Genomic DNA, 17,464 nt, shown 5'->3' with positions numbered 1-17,464 from the left:
TATTCAAATGGAGATTAAAAAAAGACATTAGTCCTTTAATTCTCTCTCACAAAACCACAAATGTTCATGTCAGCTCTTCCCTGGCTGGGTTGACTGTTGACCAAACACCTTTGAAAGGGGTTTGCTGTTAATCTGTGCCCCCCCCCCCCCCCCCCCCCAAAAAAAAAAATATCTGATTCTGAACATCTCTTAATGTCTTTAATAAATAACTCGGAATGTTGCTGTGACTAAGGTCACTGTGGGGCAGACAGATAAGATAAAACATCCGGACAGGGCGTGGCTTGTTGGTGAGCAGCAGCAGGATTTGTGCAGAAACCTCAGTGGCCACACACACAGAGCACACACAGAACACAGCATGGCCCTCGACCTCTCCAACAATGTAGAGGAGCGACCAGAGCCTTTTCAGGCCGAGGTCAAAGGTAAGTTGAACACATGCTGATATTTATTATGAGTGGGGAGAAAACAAAATGCTTTTTATGTTTTCCTTTTTCCTCATTTAGGGAGTCTTCCCAGCTGGCTGCGAGGTGCGTTGCTGCGCATTGGACCTGGAATCTTCACTGTAGGTGACACCAGCTACAACCACTGGTTTGATGGGATGTGCATCATGCACAGCTTCAGCTTTCAGCAAGGTAGCACCGAATGCATCAGTGTCATGTAGCTGCAAGTCATTTTGTGTGAAGAAGAGCAGCGTTTATGTGCATTTAAAATGTGTGTTGCAGGTGAAGTGACCTACAGGAGCAGATACCTGAGAGGAGACACCTACAACACCAACATGGCTGAAAACAGAATAGTTGTGTCTGAAATGGGGACGATGGCTTATCCAGACCCAAACAAGAACTTCATTGCCAAGTAAGTTTGTTCTTAAGGTTTGGAATGCAAAACAGTGGGTGAGATAGTCCATCCTAGCCTGATTGTGTGGACAGTAACTCAAAACCAGCAATTGCTGAGCATTTTTTCTTTGCAAGTTGACAGCAATTGCTGTTTGAGTTTGTGTTCAAAAAGTGTTGGGGATGTGGACTTATTTAGTTGTTCACTCACATGCTTTGTCAAATTGTGTTAATAAGTCATATTTCTCCCTGAATGAGCTTTCTGCTGTTTCGATTCCTGTTTTGGTACTTCTTTACTGCAAAATCATCTTCCTCTCAAAACATATTTCCTCATTAAAAGAAAACCCTGGTCAAGATGTATCACTATATTGTGTGTAGTTGTTTATGGTCATAATGTGACATTTACAGTCATTAACATTTTTTAGATCTTAAAGGACATGTCGCACCAAAATCATAACAATTAAGATTTAGGCTATTAGTGGCCATCCGATGATCCACCAGGATTACTTTGTGCACGTCCGTGAACGGTTTCAAAGTACAGTGGTCCCTTGTTTATCGCGGGAGTTACGTTCTAAAAATAACCCGCAATAGGCGAAATCCGCAAAGTAGTGAGCGTTATTTTTTACAATTATTATAGACGTTTTCAGGCTGTAAAACCCCTCACTAACACACTTGATACACTTTTCTCAAACAGGCATGAACATTTTCTCACTTTTCTCTCGTGTATAAACACTCTCAAAGTTCAAACATTAGTAGAAAAATAAGACCAACCTGTTTTCAGGCCCAAACATTTGTTTTTTGAGAAATAAAAATAGAACGTTTTCCTATAAATAATTATGATGGCTTTTAGAACTAACGAATTTAATTACATTTTACAGTTCCTCTGATCACGCCTCTTTGTCCTGGCGCCGCGCCGCTGACACGCCTTTTCTACTGAGTGACACCTCGGTGCAGGTCTCTTTTTCCGAGTGAAGAACATAGTTATGGGTAGTTGTTGGTGCTCTTTTTTTCTTCTGGGCGATAAGATTCTTATAAACAGACAAAACACAATGCGCGTACTCTCCCTTCGCGGTGTTGCGACCGGCCTGCTTGATGAGGACGCAGAACACAATGCGCTGTAAAAAAAAAAAAGCATGCAAAATTGGACTAAAAAATCCACGAAACTGCGAGGCCGTGAAAGGTGAACCGCATTATAGCGAGGGACCACTGTATACGGCATTCGCAGCAAACAGCTACGGAGACGTCCGAAAACAAAGTAGTCGTGAGTACTCGGGTGTTTCTGACAAGTGATGTTAGAACGTCCCAGCATGCGCTTCAGTGGATTGTAGCTGCTAATGTTAAGAACGGAGACACAGATTAATTCCAAAGTTTACATAAGTGTGATGTCATGTTATGATGACTTGTGTTTAAGTGAAAACTGTTAATTTTGAAGTTAATTTTAAAAGCTGCAGCTCTGTGAAGGTTTCTGTACACCTGCACGGCCATGAGTCATAAACGCAACCTGTCAATAATGATCTCTGCTCCAGTTTCAGCTTTGTGCATGATTAATTATGAGTGCTGTTATCAATAAAATCAAAAAAAAAAAAAATACATCTACTGCCGGGGGCCATCTTGGAGACATTCCTTTTTGCAGCGAACTGAGAGGAGCAATGAGTAGCTGAACATGACAGACTCATGGTGTTATATTGTTTTCCAATTGTAAACTCCACAAACACACACGCGTGCGCACACACTGGCTTCAGCTTTGCCTCTCTCGCGATTGTGGTATGTTAACTAACGTCCATGAACTCCTGGAAATAATGTATTCTGACAATGTAACAAATCTATCTCTGTGTCCAGACAGTCTTTTTAAAACAGTGTCAGATGTCCCACGTCCATGTCCACAGCTTCAGGAAACCAGCATCCACACAAACAGCACGTCACCACACTTTAGGCTCCAAAATCCAACAGTCTGCAAGTTTTGGGATGAAGTGTGTCTGCTGTCTGTAAATCTGAGCCATCACTTTCGAACGGCAGCTCAGAAGCTTTGTTTTTGGATGGAGCAGGTTTGTTTCACTCTGTCAGTCATCGGGATGTTTCTGTTTTGCTAATGAGTGCGCCATGCACTGAAAAATGCCGAGAATTGCAGCGTGAAACATTTTCCAGAAATGCTAATGCTCAGAGTGAGAGGAATAGAATACATCAGAGATCACTAATATTAGCACTTGTGCAGAGATGCTTACAATCATGCGTACTTTTATGCTGTCTTACTAACTGGGATGTTAAACACGAGACCTGTCCTTTAAGATGTGACAAACCCTTTTGTCTGTCTGTCTGTTAAAAGATTTCACTTTTTGTATCACAAACAGGGCAAAAAAAACATTCACTTCATCATTCAAAACTCATGGAATACCTTGATTACGAGCATTAGTTCACACAGTCACCACCAGTGGGGATTTCTTTTTTATGACTTTATTTGTTTTAATAGAATAAACCATACAAATTATGCCATGTCACACATTATATGTGTGCAAACACTGACGACATGGACAAAATAAGACAAATCCAACCATAAAACAAAAAGATAAAGATAAGATATTTTTTTTTTTTTTTTTTTTAGCACTGTTGTCGTGCGTTACCTGTGCTGCTCCACAGCCTGTCCAGTGGATTTTGATTTTGATTTTATTTTTTTGGGCGCTGTTGTCGTGCGTTACCTGTGCTGCTCCACAGCCTGTCCAGTGGATTTTTATTTAGCGCTGTTGTCGTGCGTTACCTGTGCTGCTCCACAGCCTGTCTAGTGGATTTTTATTTTGTTTTAGCACTGTTGTCGTGCGTTGCCTGTGCTGCTCCACAGCCTGTCCAGTGGATTTTTATTTTATTTTATTTTTTAGCACTGTTGTTGTGCGTTACCTGTGCTGCTCCACAGCCTGTCTAGTGGATTTTTATTTTGTTTTAGCACTGTTGTCGTGCGTTGCCTGTGCTGCTCCACAGCCTGTCCAGTGGATTTTTATTTTTATTTTATTTTATTTTTTAGCACTGTTGTTGTGCGTTACCTGTGCTGCTCCACAGCCTGTCTAGTGGATTTTGATTTTATTTTTTTTGGCACTGTTGTCGTGTGTTACCTGTGCTGCTCCACAGCCTGTCCAGTGGATTTTTATTTTATTATTTTATTTTATTTATTTATTTATTTATTTATTTTTACCACTGTTGTCGTGTGTTACCTGTGCTGCTCCACAGCCTGTCCAGTGGATTTTTATTTTATTTTTTAGCACTGTTGTCGTGCGTTACCTGTGCTGCTCCACAGCCTGTCCAGTGGATTTTGATTTTTATTTTATTTTTTTGGGCGCTGTTGTCGTGCGTTACCTGTGCTGCTCCACAGCCTGTCCAGTGGATTTTTATTTAGCGCTGTTGTCGTGCGTTACCTGTGCTGCTCCACAGCCTGTCTAGTGGATTTTTATTTTGTTTTAGCACTGTTGTCGTGCGTTGCCTGTGCTGCTCCACAGCCTGTCCAGTGGATTTTTATTTTTATTTTATTTTATTTTTTAGCACTGTTGTTGTGCGTTACCTGTGCTGCTCCACAGCCTGTCCAGTGGATTTTTATTTTTATTTTATTTTTTTGGGCGCTGTTGTCGTGCGTTACCTGTGCTGCTCCACAGCCTGTCCAGTGGATTTTTATTTAGCGCTGTTGTCGTGCGTTACCTGTGCTGCTCCACAGCCTGTCTAGTGGATTTTATTTTGTTTTAGCACTGTTGTCGTGCGTTGCCTGTGCTGCTCCACAGCCTGTCCAGTGGATTTTTATTTTTATTTTATTTTATTTTTTAGCACTGTTGTTGTGCGTTACCTGTGCTGCTCCACAGCCTGTCTAGTGGATTTTTATTTTGTTTTAGCACTGTTGTCGTGCGTTACCTGTGCTGCTCCACAGCCTGTCTAGTGGATTTTTATTTTGTTTTAGCACTGTTGTTGTGCGTTACCTGTGCTGCTCCACAGCCTGTCTAGTGGATTTTTATTTTGTTTTAGCACTGTTGTTGTGCGTTACCTGTGCTGCTCCACAGCCTGTCCAGTGGATTTTTATTTTTATTTTATTTTATTTTTTAGCACTGTTGTTGTGCGTTACCTGTGCTGCTCCACAGCCTGTCTAGTGGATTTTTATTTTGTTTTAGCACTGTTGTCGTGCGTTACCTGTGCTGCTCCACAGCCTGTCTAGTGGATTTTTATTTTGTTTTAGCACTGTTGTTGTGCGTTACCTGTGCTGCTCCACAGCCTGTCTAGTGGATTTTTATTTTGTTTTAGCACTGTTGTCGTGCGTTACCTGTGCTGCTCCACAGCCTGTCTAGTGGATTTTTATTTTGTTTTAGCACTGTTGTTGTGCGTTACCTGTGCTGCTCCACAGCCTGTCTAGTGGATTTCTATTTTGTTTTAGCACTGTTGTCGTGCGTTACCTGTGCTGCTCCACAGCCTGTCTAGTGGATTTCTATTTTGTTTTAGCACTGTTGTCGCGCGTTGCCTGTGCTGCTCCACAGCCTGTCCAGTGGATTTTTATTTTTATTTTATTTTATTTTTTAGCACTGTTGTTGTGCGTTACCTGTGCTGCTCCACAGCCTGTCCAGTGGATTTTTATTTTTATTTTATTTTATTTTTTAGCACTGTTGTTGTGCGTTACCTGTGCTGCTCCACAGCCTGTCTAGTGGATTTTTATTTTATTTTAGCACTGTTGTCGTGCGTTGCCTGTGCTGCTCCACAGCCTGTCCAGTGGATTTTTATTTTTATTTTATTTTATTTTTTAGCACTGTTGTTGTGCGTTACCTGTGCTGCTCCACAGCCTGTCTAGTGGATTTTTATTTTATTTTAGCACTGTTGTCGTGCGTTACCTGTGCTGCTCCACAGCCTGTCTAGTGTCGGATTCCCTGTTTGGGAATCCGCTAGCTTAGCGTAGCTACTAGCTCTTAGCCGTTTTAGCATGGCGGCTTCTCCTGTCTCTCCCGTACTTTTCTGCTCTGGGTGTGAAATGTTTAGTTATTCCTCGGTCTCTTTTAGCAGTAACGGTACATGTAATAAGTGCAGCTTATTCGTAGCTTTGGAGGCCAGGCTGGGCGAATTGGAGGCTCGGCTCCGCACCGTGGAAAATTCTACAGCTAGCCAGGCCCCTGTAGTCGGTGCGGACCAAGGTAGCTTAGCCGCCGTTAGTTCCCCCCTGGCAGACCCCGTGCAGTCGGGAAGGCAGGCTGACTGGGTGACTGTGAGGAGGAAGCGTAGCCCTAAACAGAAGCCCCGTGTACACCGTCAACCCGTTCACATCTCTAACCGTTTTTCCCCACTCGACGATACACTCGCCGAGGATCAAACTCTGGGTATTGGCGACTCTGTTTTGAGAAATGTGAAGTTAGCGACACCAGCAACCATTGTCAATTGTCTTCCGGGGGCCAGAGCAGGCGACATCGAAGGACATTTGAAATTGCTGGCTAAGGCTAAGCGTAAATTTGGTAAGATTGTAATTCACGTCGGCAGTAATGACACTCGGTTACGCCAATCGGAGGTCACTAAAATTAACATTGAATCGGTGTGTAACTTTGCAAAAACAATGTCGGACTCTGTTGTTTTCTCTGGGCCCCTCCCCAATCAGACCGGGAGTGACATGTTTAGCCGCATGTTCTCCTTGAATTGCTGGCTGTCTGAGTGGTGTCCAAAAAATGAGGTGGGCTTCATTGATAATTGGCAAAGCTTCTGGGGAAAACCTGGTCTTGTTAGGAGAGACGGCATCCATCCCACTTTAGAGGGAGCAGCTCTCATTTCTAGAAATCTGGCCAATTTTTTGGGATCCTCCAAACTGTGACTGTCTAGCGTTGGGACCAGGAGGCAGAGCTGTGGTCTTATACACCTCTCTGCAGCTTCTCTCCCCCTGCCATCCCCCTATTACCCCATCCCCGTAGAGACGGTGCCTGCTCCCAGACCACCAATAACTAGCAAAAATTTATTTAAGCATAAAAATTCAAAAAGAAAAAATAATATAGCACCTTCAATTGCACCACAGACTAAAACAGTTAAATGTGGTCTATTAAACATTAGGTCTCTTTCTTCTAAGTCCCTGTTGGTAAATGATATAATAATTGATCAACGTATTGATTTATTCTGCCTAACAGAAACTTGGTTACAGCAGGATGAATATGTTAGTTTAAATGAGTCAACACCCCCGAGTCACACTAACTGTCAGAATGCTCGTAGCACGGGCCGGGGCGGAGGATTAGCAGCAATCTTCCATTCCAGCTTATTAATTAATCAAAAACCTAGACAGAGCTTTAATTCATTTGAAAGCTTGTATCTTAGTCTTGTCCATCCAAATTGGAAGTCCCAAAAACCAGTTTTATTTGTTATTATCTATCGTCCACCTGGTCGTTACTGTGAGTTTCTCTGTGAATTTTCAGACCTTTTGTCTGACTTAGTGCTTAGCTCAGATAAGATAATTATAGTGGGCGATTTTAACATCCACACAGATGCTGAGAATGACAGCCTCAACACTGCATTTAATCTATTATTAGACTCTATCGGCTTTGCTCAAAAAGTAAATGAGTCCACCCACCACTTTAATCATATTTTAGATCTTGTTCTGACTTATGGTATGGAAATAGAAGACTTAACAGTATTCCCTGAAAACTCCCTTTTGTCTGATCATTTTTTAATAACATTTACATTTACCCTGATGGACTACCCTGCAGTGAGGAATAAGTTTCATTACACTAGAAGTCTTTCAGAAAGCGCTGTAACTAGGTTTAAGGATATGATTCCTTCTTTATGTTCTCTAATGTCATATACCAACACAGAGCAGAGTAGCTACCTAAACTCTGTAAGGGAGTTAGAGTATCTTGTCAATAGTTTTACATCCTCATTGAAGACAACTTTGGATGCTGTAGCTCCTCTGAAAAAGAGAGCTTTAAATCAGAAGTGTCTGACTCCGTGGTATAACTCACAAACTCGTAGCTTAAAGCAGATAACCCGTAAGTTGGCGAGGAAATGGCGTCTCACTAATTTAGAAGATCTTCACTTAGCCTGGAAAAAGAGTTTGTTGCTCTATAAGAAAGCCCTTCGTGAAGCTAGGACATCTTTCTACTCATCACTAATTGAAGAAAATAAGAACAACCCCAGGTTTCTTTTCAGCACTGTAGCCAGGCTGACAAAGAGTCAGAGCTCTATTGAGCTGAGTATTCCATTAACTTTAACTAGTAATGACTTCATGACTTTCTTTGCTAACAAAATTTTGACTATTAGAGAAAAAATTACTCATAACCATCCCAAAGATGTATCGTTATCTTTGGCTGCTTTCAGTGATGCCGGTATTTGGTTAGACTCTTTCTCTCCGATTGTTCTGTCTGAGTTATTTTCATTAGTTACTTCATCCAAACCATCAACATGCTTATTAGACCCCATTCCTGCCAGGCTGCTCAAGGAAGTCCTACCATTATTTAATGCTTCAATCTTAAATATGATCAATCTATCTTTGTTAGTTGGTTATGTACCACAGGCCTTTAAGGTGGCAGTAATTAAACCATTACTTAAAAAGCCATCACTTGACCCAGCTATCTTAGCTAATTATAGGCCAATCTCCAACCTTCCTTTTCTCTCAAAGATTCTTGAGAGGGTAGTTGTAAAACAGCTAACTGATCACCTGCAGAGGAATGGTCTATTTGAAGAGTTTCAGTCAGGTTTTAGAATTCATCATAGTACAGAAACAGCATTAGTGAAGGTTACAAATGATCTTCTTATGGCTTCGGACAGTGGACTTATCTCTGTGCTTGTTCTGTTGGACCTCAGTGCTGCTTTTGATACTGTTGACCATAAAATTTTATTACAGAGATTAGAGCATGTCATAGGTATTAAAGGCATTGCGCTGCGGTGGTTTGAATCATATTTGTCTAATAGATTACAGTTTGTTCATGTAAATGGGGAATCTTCTTCACAGACTAAAGTTAATTATGGAGTTCCACAAGGTTCTGTGCTAGGACCAATTTTATTCACTTTATACATGCTTCCCTTGGGCAGTATTATTAGACGGTATTGCTTAAATTTTCATTGTTACGCAGATGATACCCAGCTTTATCTATCCATGAAGCCAGAGGATACGCACCAATTAGCTAAACTGCAGGATTGTCTTACAGACATAAAGACATGGATGACCTCTAATTTCCTGCTTTTAAACTCAGATAAAACTGAAGTTATTGTACTTGGCCCCACAAATCTTAGAAGCATGGTGTCTAACCAGATCGTTACTCTGGATGGCATTTCCCTGATCTCTAGTAATACTGTGAGAAATCTTGGAGTTATTTTTGATCAGGATATGTCATTCAAAGCGCATATTAAACAAATATGTAGGACTGCCTTTTTGCATTTACGCAATATCTCTAAAATCAGAAAGGTCTTGTCTCAGAGTGATGCTGAAAAACTAATTCATGCATTTGTTTCCTCTAGGCTGGACTATTGTAATTCATTATTATCAGGTTGTCCTAAAAGTTCCCTAAAAAGCCTTCAGTTGGTTCAGAATGCTGCAGCTAGAGTACTGACGGGGACTAGCAGGAGAGAGCATATCTCACCCGTGTTGGCCTCCCTTCATTGGCTTCCTGTTAATGCTAGAATAGAATTTAAAATTCTTCTTCTTACTTATAAGGTTTTGAATAATCAGGTCCCATCTTGTCTTAGGGACCTCATAGTACCATATTACCCCATTAGAGCGCTTCGCTCTCAGACTGCGGGCTTACTTGTAGTTCCTAGGGTTTGTAAGAGTAGAATGGGAGGCAGAGCCTTCAGCTTTCAGGCTCCTCTCCTGTGGAACCAGCTCCCAATTCAGATCAGGGAGACAGATACCCTCTCTACTTTTAAGATTAGGCTTAAAACTTTCCTTTTCGCTAAGGCTTATAGTTAGGGCTGGATCGGGTGACCCTGGACCATCCCTTGGTTATGTTGCTTTAGACGTAGACTGTGTTTCATAATTATTGTATGGCCTTGCCTTGCAATGTGGAGCGCCTTGGGGCAACTGTTTGTTGTGATTTGGCGCTATACAAGAAAAAAGTTGATTGATTGATTGATAAAGAAAAAGGATGCCAACCATACACATTTACCATGTTACAGCAGACATAACCAGTAAAGATCAACCTCCTGAGCTGGAAAAGTCATTGACCTGTGTAGGAGAAATATGGGGCCCATTTGTCATTGTAGTCCTCTACTTTATTCAACAGTCTGTACGATAACCTTTCGAATGCTGCTAATTGTCCAAGTGAAGTGTGCCACTGGGGGAAAGTAGGTGTCGATGGGGCCTTCCACTCTCTTATTAAAAGTTTTCTCCCCAGCATGATGGCTGTTTGTACCCACTGTGCAAGTGAAGAGGGCAAATAACTCAAAACAGAAGGATCTTATCTATGACTTATCTATGCAGAGTTTGGGATTATGCCAAATACCAGCAGACAGATTGAGATGGGGGTCAAATTTAAAAATTTTGGACATTTTCTTCCATACTCCTTTCAAGTGAGACGGAACAGGGTGTGACTGGTTATGAAGGCCGAGATTAATTGATAGACCATAGAGCGGTGTAAAGGGTACACAAACTAAGCTCTCAAGGTAGAACCAAGGGGGTGCTTTTTCAGGGGGTAAAAACCAATGTGCCAAGTGCCTGAGAGAAAAGGAATAGTGATAATAGAGTAAATTAGGCATCCCAAGTACACCTCTGTCCACTGGTCTCTGTAGTTTTCTCAAATGAAATCTAGGCTTCTTATTGCTCCAAATAAATAAATTACAAAGTTGATCAAATTGTTTAAAATAGTTCAAAGGAACATGGACAGGAAAAACTTGTAACAGATAATTAAACTTGGGTGTACAGTCCATTTTATTATATTGACCTTCCCCCACATAGAAAGATAAATAGAATAGAATAGAATGCCTTTTATTGTCATTATACGATGTATGAGATTAAAAGCCAACTCTAAAATCAGTGCAGGCAAGTAAGAAAGAAAAGCAGCAATATCAAATAATAAGTATCAAAAAGTATATATACGATGTAAACATTGGAAGGTAAAGTGCACGGTCCTGGATGGTATGTACATTGCAGAATAAGTATGTTATTATATGCATTGTTAAAAATTATAAATATTGCACATTATGGGATGGAATGTTGCACATTATTGTTGGTGCATGCGGGAATTCAGGATGGTTACCGCTTTGGGAAAGAAACTGTTTTTGAGTCTGTTTGTTCTGGTCTTAATACACCTGTAGCGCCTCCCTGAAGGCATCAGGTCAAACAGTTCAAAGCCAGGGTGGGAGCTGTTTTTAGTGATGTTTAGGGCTCTGCTAAGGCAGCGGGAGCTCTAAATGTCCATCAAGGAGGGGAGAGGGCAGCCAATGATCTTTTGGGCCAAGAATGACCAGTTTTGTAGTGAGAATGTCTGGGATTTTTGTATTGAAGGCTGAACTGTAATCCACAAAGAGCATCCGAACGTAGCTCTGCTGCTGCTCCAGGTGGCTCAGCGCAGAGTGGAGAGCTACAGCGATGGCCTCCTCCATGGATCTGTTTGCACGGTATGCGAACTGGTGAGGGTCAAAGTCTGGAGGAAGATAGACCTTGATGTGCTGGAGAACTAGTCTCTCGAAGCACTTCATGACTAGGGCCACCAGACGGTAATCATTCAGGCTGGTGATGGGAGACTTCTTCAGCACAGGTATTATTGTGGTTGCTTTGAGGCAGGACGGGATAACTGCCTGGTCCAGAGAGAAGTTGAAGATCCTGGTGAAGGTGGGGGCAAGCTGGTAGGCGCACGCTCTGAGCACCTTGCCAGGTACTTAGTCTCGGCCGGCGTTGAGACCAGCGGTCCACATCAGCTCTTATCCCACTTAGTAGAGGTTGAAAATTTATTTTTATCAAGTCTGACAACTGCGTTGGGAAGACAATACCAAGATACTTAATATCTTGGTATAATATAAATGGGTCTTAGGGCAGTAGCAAGATAGGGGAAGGGACTCTGACTTGGTCCAATTTACTTTGTAACCGGAGATATCTGAAAACGTGTTAATTATTGTGAACAGAAAGGAAAAGGAATGCTCTGGATCCGACACAAAAAGACGAATGTCATGGGCGTACAACATAAGTTTATGACTGTCGCCCCCTACGCTTACACCTAGAAATGTGGGCTCCCTATGTATAGCAACTGCCAATGGTTTGAGGGCCAGGACAAAAAGAAGAGGGGGAAGGGGGTCCCCCTGCCTGGTGCCTCGACCTAGCTCAAATCGTAAGTGTTTACTAATCAACGTTGCCACCCCTCTGCTTTTGCTACTGCCACTTGCTGCACCCACAAAGCCTGCCCAACCCACACATAACCTCTGAGATTCCACAGGCGAAAGATGTGTTTCTTGGACAAAGATGATATCGCACTTTTTAGATTTTATGAAGGACAATACCTTCCTTTTCTTAACAACATTATTAAGGCCCTTGACGTTCCAGCTTTTAAAGCTCAAGTTGTTATTACTAAGATGTAATGCACAAGATACATATAAAACAGTGTAACCTACATAACCAGTTAGTGTTTTTGGCATCAAAAAAGAACAGAACAATAATATGAACACACATGACAAACTTGCCAAAACAAAACCCACATAGCGTCCAAAAAAGGACACTAATCCCTCCCCCACCGAAGTCCGTGATCATACACTTGACTTGAGCAGCCTTTTAAGCCCCCTGCTCCCCAAACTCTGGGCCAGGTGAGTAAATGTCGAGGAAAAAAAACTCCCTGAGCCCAGCATGAGATAAAATAGCAACAAAGAGTCTAATAAGAGATATTTCCAAATCAGCAAAGTATGTCATTTCAGATCCAGCCATACCATCACCAGGTGCCAAATCTGTGTAGTAAACTCAAAGTCAACCCTGGGAAGGTGAAGAAAAACACAAAATAAAAGGCTTATGCCTGACCGTAGTGGAAGCTCTATTAAATATCTCCTCAGTATCCAAATATGTTGTTGATATAAATCAAATCGCACAAACGTGTCCAGAAGGAGAAACAAAAGAGTGCATGTTGCAGAAAACTACTTACTCCAAAGAGCGAATAAAAGTCAGAGCTTTTTTGTGGTCTTCAAAGCGGCGGGGTCCTTGAGGGGTTTTCACGACAAGTACTGCAGGGTAGACCAGGGAGAAACGCAGATATTTGTTGTGCAGAAGCTTTTTGCATTCATTAAACTTCACATGCTTGTGTCACTCACAAGCTTGGAGTAATCCACAAAAACCATGACGCGGTGCTTCTCCCAGGAAACATCACCCAGTTTACGTGCGGCCTCAGCAATGCACTTACGGTCTTGAAATCTCAGAAATCTGACTATGAATGGTCTCGCTCACGGAGGCCGGTCACCATCGTTCCTCTTTGGCAAAGCTCCAATTCTGTGCGCACTCTCAATCTCCTGTCCCTTTGGGAAATCCAGGTTGAAAATCTTCGGAATGATTCCTTCCAAAAAAAGCACAGCATCGTTATCCTCACAGCCCTTGGGGAATCCCACAAAGCGCAAATTATTCCTTCGCTCTCTGTTTTCAATGTCATCTAGCTTGTGCTTAAGTGCTGCAACTTCACCAGCAGTAGCCACAGGATTAGCCTTTAGCCTCTCGTGCTCATCTTCCAGAAAACACAGTCGGTTCTCCACCTCACCAATACGAACAGCTATATCAGCTATCTTACTTTCTGTAGCGCTTGTGCTAATTCATATTTCCTCCAGTTTCTTGTCGTGGCCATCAGAATTCTCCACTATAAGGGCTGAGACCCGGGCCAATTCTTGAGCCACCTCACCGGGAATGTGCCTCGCTGCCGCCGCCTCAGCCTCCTTAGTGTCATCGCGTAATGGCGAGGCCCTCTGGTTAGCACTAGCTGCTTCATACGCCTTGTTCGTCCCAGCCCCAGAGGCAGGTTTAGTAGAGTTTCCGGTCATGTTCGTCATGGTAGCAACGAGAAATATTATCCAAAGAATTTAGGACTCTTTGTTGCGATTTAGGTAAAAATATACACAGGGGAAGGCGCAGCTCACTCTCAAGCAGCCATTCTCGCCAAGCACGTCACGTGACTCTCACCACTGGGGGGATTTCAAGGATGAAGTATGTAATGTAAAGACAACCATCTTAAAGTCTCTTGACAAAGCAGTCACACAGAATCCATATTATATACAACCCTCATCAGACTCATCTCTGATGGGGTCGAGTCTGCCTACAGATGGGAGATCGATCACATTGGTGTCCTGGTGCAAACAGAACAATTTGGAGCTCAATGCCCTCAAGACAGTGGAGATGGTTGGTGACTTCAGGAAGAACCTAGTCCCAGCCAACCCCATCACCCTGTGTGACTCCCCAGTCCTCAGTGTAAAGTTCTTCCGTTACCTGGGGATCACCATCACCCAGGATCTCAAGTGGATGCTGAAGGTCAGCTCTCTCACCAAGAGAGCACAACAGAGGATGTACTTTCTGCAGCAGCTGAGGAAGTTCAGCCTGCCAAAAATGATGGTGAACATCTACACTACCATCATTGAGTCCATCCTCTCCTCCTCCATCACTGTCTGGTACATTGCTGCCACTGCTAAGGACAGGAACAGACTGCAGCGTATCATCCACACAGCAGAAAAGGTGATCGACTGCAATCTGCCATCCCTACAGGACCTGTACACCTCCAGGGTCCTGAGGCGAGCAGGGAAGATAGTAGCTGATCTGTCTCAACCAGGACACAAACCTTCCATTACCCTCCCCACTGGCAGGTGGCTGAGGTCCATCAGGACTATAAATAATGCCAGAGATCCCATTTATCTTGTCCCCCTCGCCCCCCCACTCCCACAAAGTACAGACTGATGAGCATTAACTGTTCATCTGCAGGTCTGCACAGCCCCATTCCACCATATCTATTTGACAGTAAACTTAGTTTTGCCTGTTTGTCTATTTGACTCCTTTACTTCTTACAGTAGTAGTTTTACTTTTCTTTTTACTGCTGTTTATGCACCTATTACTTCTTACAGAAGTATTTTATTTTATTGTTGTCTATTCGCCAATGACACCACATCATATTCCTTGTTTTTGAGAACATATTTGACAAAAAATTCAATTCTAATTCTGATTATAACAGCCTGACGGCCTCTGTGTGTCCATCAGTGATGTCCAAATACTTACGGTCCTGGCTGTGTATCAAAAGAGAATGTTTGGGAGGGTGGGGTGGTGCAATGTCGAAGTGTGTGCCTCCTCAGAAGCAGAAAAGTAATTTTGAACCACAAAATGACATTTTGAATAAGTTATACTGAGGGTTACACTGGTGTGATGAGGGTTTATCAGTGTTTGGAGGTCAGTTCTTCACATTTCTAAATCATCATTTCCAAATCTTTATTTCATTGACTTTTCAGGGCAGTTACATTTCTCAACCACACCATACCCGACTTCACTGACAACTGTGCGAGCAATTTCATCAAATATGGAAATGACTACTACGCTACTTCTGAAACCAACTACATTCGCAAGATCGATCCTGTGACTCTGGAAACTCAGGACAAGGTGACACGATGCGCTGACTTTAATCACTGTGAATTAAATCACTGCGATGCTGATCGAATGGTTCATGCAGGTGGATTACATGAAGTACCTGCACGTTAACTTGGTTTCATCCCATCCACATTATGACCGAGAGGGCAACGTCTTCAACATGGGCACCTCCATCGCAGAAAAGGCAAAGACTAAGTACACACTCTTCAAAGTCCCTGCAGCTTCTGTGGAAGGTACAAACTCCTCATCTTATCTTTGCTTTTTTGATTTTACAAAAGTGCAGTCATGGTGAAAATATTCCCAACTGCAAAGTTATTACTGGCTTCAAAGTCCAGTCAGTACTTTGAGCCATTTTGCTTGAATATTATTTACGCAGTCCAAAAAATTATCGTAATAATCAATATGGCTTTCAACACAGCAGGACTGGAGCACGTCTAACATGGAAACATCTTCAGCCTGCTTTTATGACATTAGTTGTCTTTATCATATTATTTTGTAACAGTGAAACATAATACTGTACAAAGGTTTGACCCTTTTAACAGAAGCAGTAAAGTGTGCACATGAGACCACGTGGATGATTTAAAAAATAAATAAATCAGCAAATACAACACAGAATTTCAGCATTATATCCAACAAGGACACCAGTCGGTGGTGGTGCTGAGGAGCGCATAACAACTTTTTTCAGGTGACTTTTGCATTAACCATTAAGATGACAAAATAGGAGCCAAAAAATTTTTCAGTTTATTTAAGTTTAAACAAACTGCTATTTTGCGCCCCCACCTCCAATCCACCACTTCAAATACAGTGATTAAAAAACAATAAAATGCCTGAACACATGAAAAAAAAACACTAAATGCACTAAATAGTTGTGCACAAACCTAATATTGTCAAAAACGAAACAAAAAGAAACAAGCCACTGTTCAAATATTAGTGGGGTGTATGTATAGTATATATTCCAGCTTGTATGTATAGTTTTGACTCTGTATAGATTAGACAAGAATGAAAATGAATTCAAAGTTGTGCACCCAATTCTTGTTTTTTGGAGTCATTCATGATGTCTGCTGTACAGTCATTCCACCCTGGCAAAAGAACAGTACAAAGACATCATTAAAAGCTTAAAATACCCATGACATTCACGCCCACAATGAGTATATGTAAACGTCCAACCACAACTGTAAATATTGAGCAGTTTTATTGTTTTCCACATAATTTTTTTTTTATAGTGAATGAATGAATGAAGGAAAATACCAGTCAAAACTCATGAAATGCTTCCAGTTATCATGAATTACCAATAAATATTATATTGATAAATAATCTGTACGATAATTATGAAGACTTACTAGGCTAATATTAGATCTTATTACATCACAACTGCAACACACACACACACACACACACACACACACACACACACACACACACACACACACACACACACACACACACACACACACACACACACACACACACACACAATATTTTTCAAATAAGAAACTATACATTTTCTGTCATAGATTATGGTCACCAGATAAGGTGATGTCCTTACATATACTTTGGATGATGTACAGTAATATATGTGGTGCAATAATTTCACTGAATAATTTAGGTTTTACAACGTCTTTTGTTGTTTGCAGCCTTGTTTGATGTACAGGCTGAGTGTCCTTCCAGCTTCCTCCTTTGTTTTGTTTAATTTTTATCTTAACCTTCAGGTGGAGGTCAGAAAACGCCTGTCTTGAAGAAGGTCGAGGTGATCTGCACAATTCCCTGCCGCTCTCTCTTCATGCCGAACTATTATCACAGCTTTGGAATGACGGACAACTACTTTGTCTTCATCGAGCAACCTATTAAAATGGACATCTTAAGGATGTCCACTGCCTACATGAGAGGCATCAACTGGGCAAGCTGCCTGAAGTTCTGTGCTGAAGAAAACGTAAGCACCGAACACAGAAGCACTGGTCTTCTCCTTGCACTTGAAGAAGACCAGCTTTGCCAGAGATAAAGCACAATTTCATCATGCAATAAATTGCCTTGTAAATTGTGATCAAAACAATTTTTGAAGAAGAGGGAGTCACCAGTCTGCTGTGACCAGCTCTGTTGTCCTTCTCTTGTTCTTCTTCTTCTTCTTCTTCTTCTTCTA

General features: G+C 41.8%; 1 protein-coding gene across 1 annotated transcript in view; it reads left to right on the top strand.

Annotated features, from left to right (window-relative positions):
* Positions 1-255: 255 nt before the first annotated feature.
* Positions 256-17,464, top strand: part of bco1 (beta-carotene oxygenase 1) — a 31,941-nt gene continuing 14,732 nt past the window's right edge. Inside the window, exons 1-6 of the mRNA XM_034165862.1 lie at positions 256-419; positions 501-629; positions 720-849; positions 15,192-15,339; positions 15,410-15,560; positions 17,037-17,257. Of these exons, the coding sequence (XP_034021753.1) occupies positions 356-419; positions 501-629; positions 720-849; positions 15,192-15,339; positions 15,410-15,560; positions 17,037-17,257 (843 nt within the window). The 5' untranslated portion in view covers positions 256-355. The remainder of the gene's footprint in view (positions 420-500; positions 630-719; positions 850-15,191; positions 15,340-15,409; positions 15,561-17,036; positions 17,258-17,464) is intronic.

This window comes from Thalassophryne amazonica, chromosome 1 (genome assembly GCF_902500255.1).
Source record: "Thalassophryne amazonica chromosome 1, fThaAma1.1, whole genome shotgun sequence".
Classification (NCBI taxonomy): domain Eukaryota; kingdom Metazoa; phylum Chordata; class Actinopteri; order Batrachoidiformes; family Batrachoididae; genus Thalassophryne; species Thalassophryne amazonica.
Note: the sequence above shows the minus strand (reverse complement) of the source record. Positions and strands in the feature narration are given on the sequence as shown.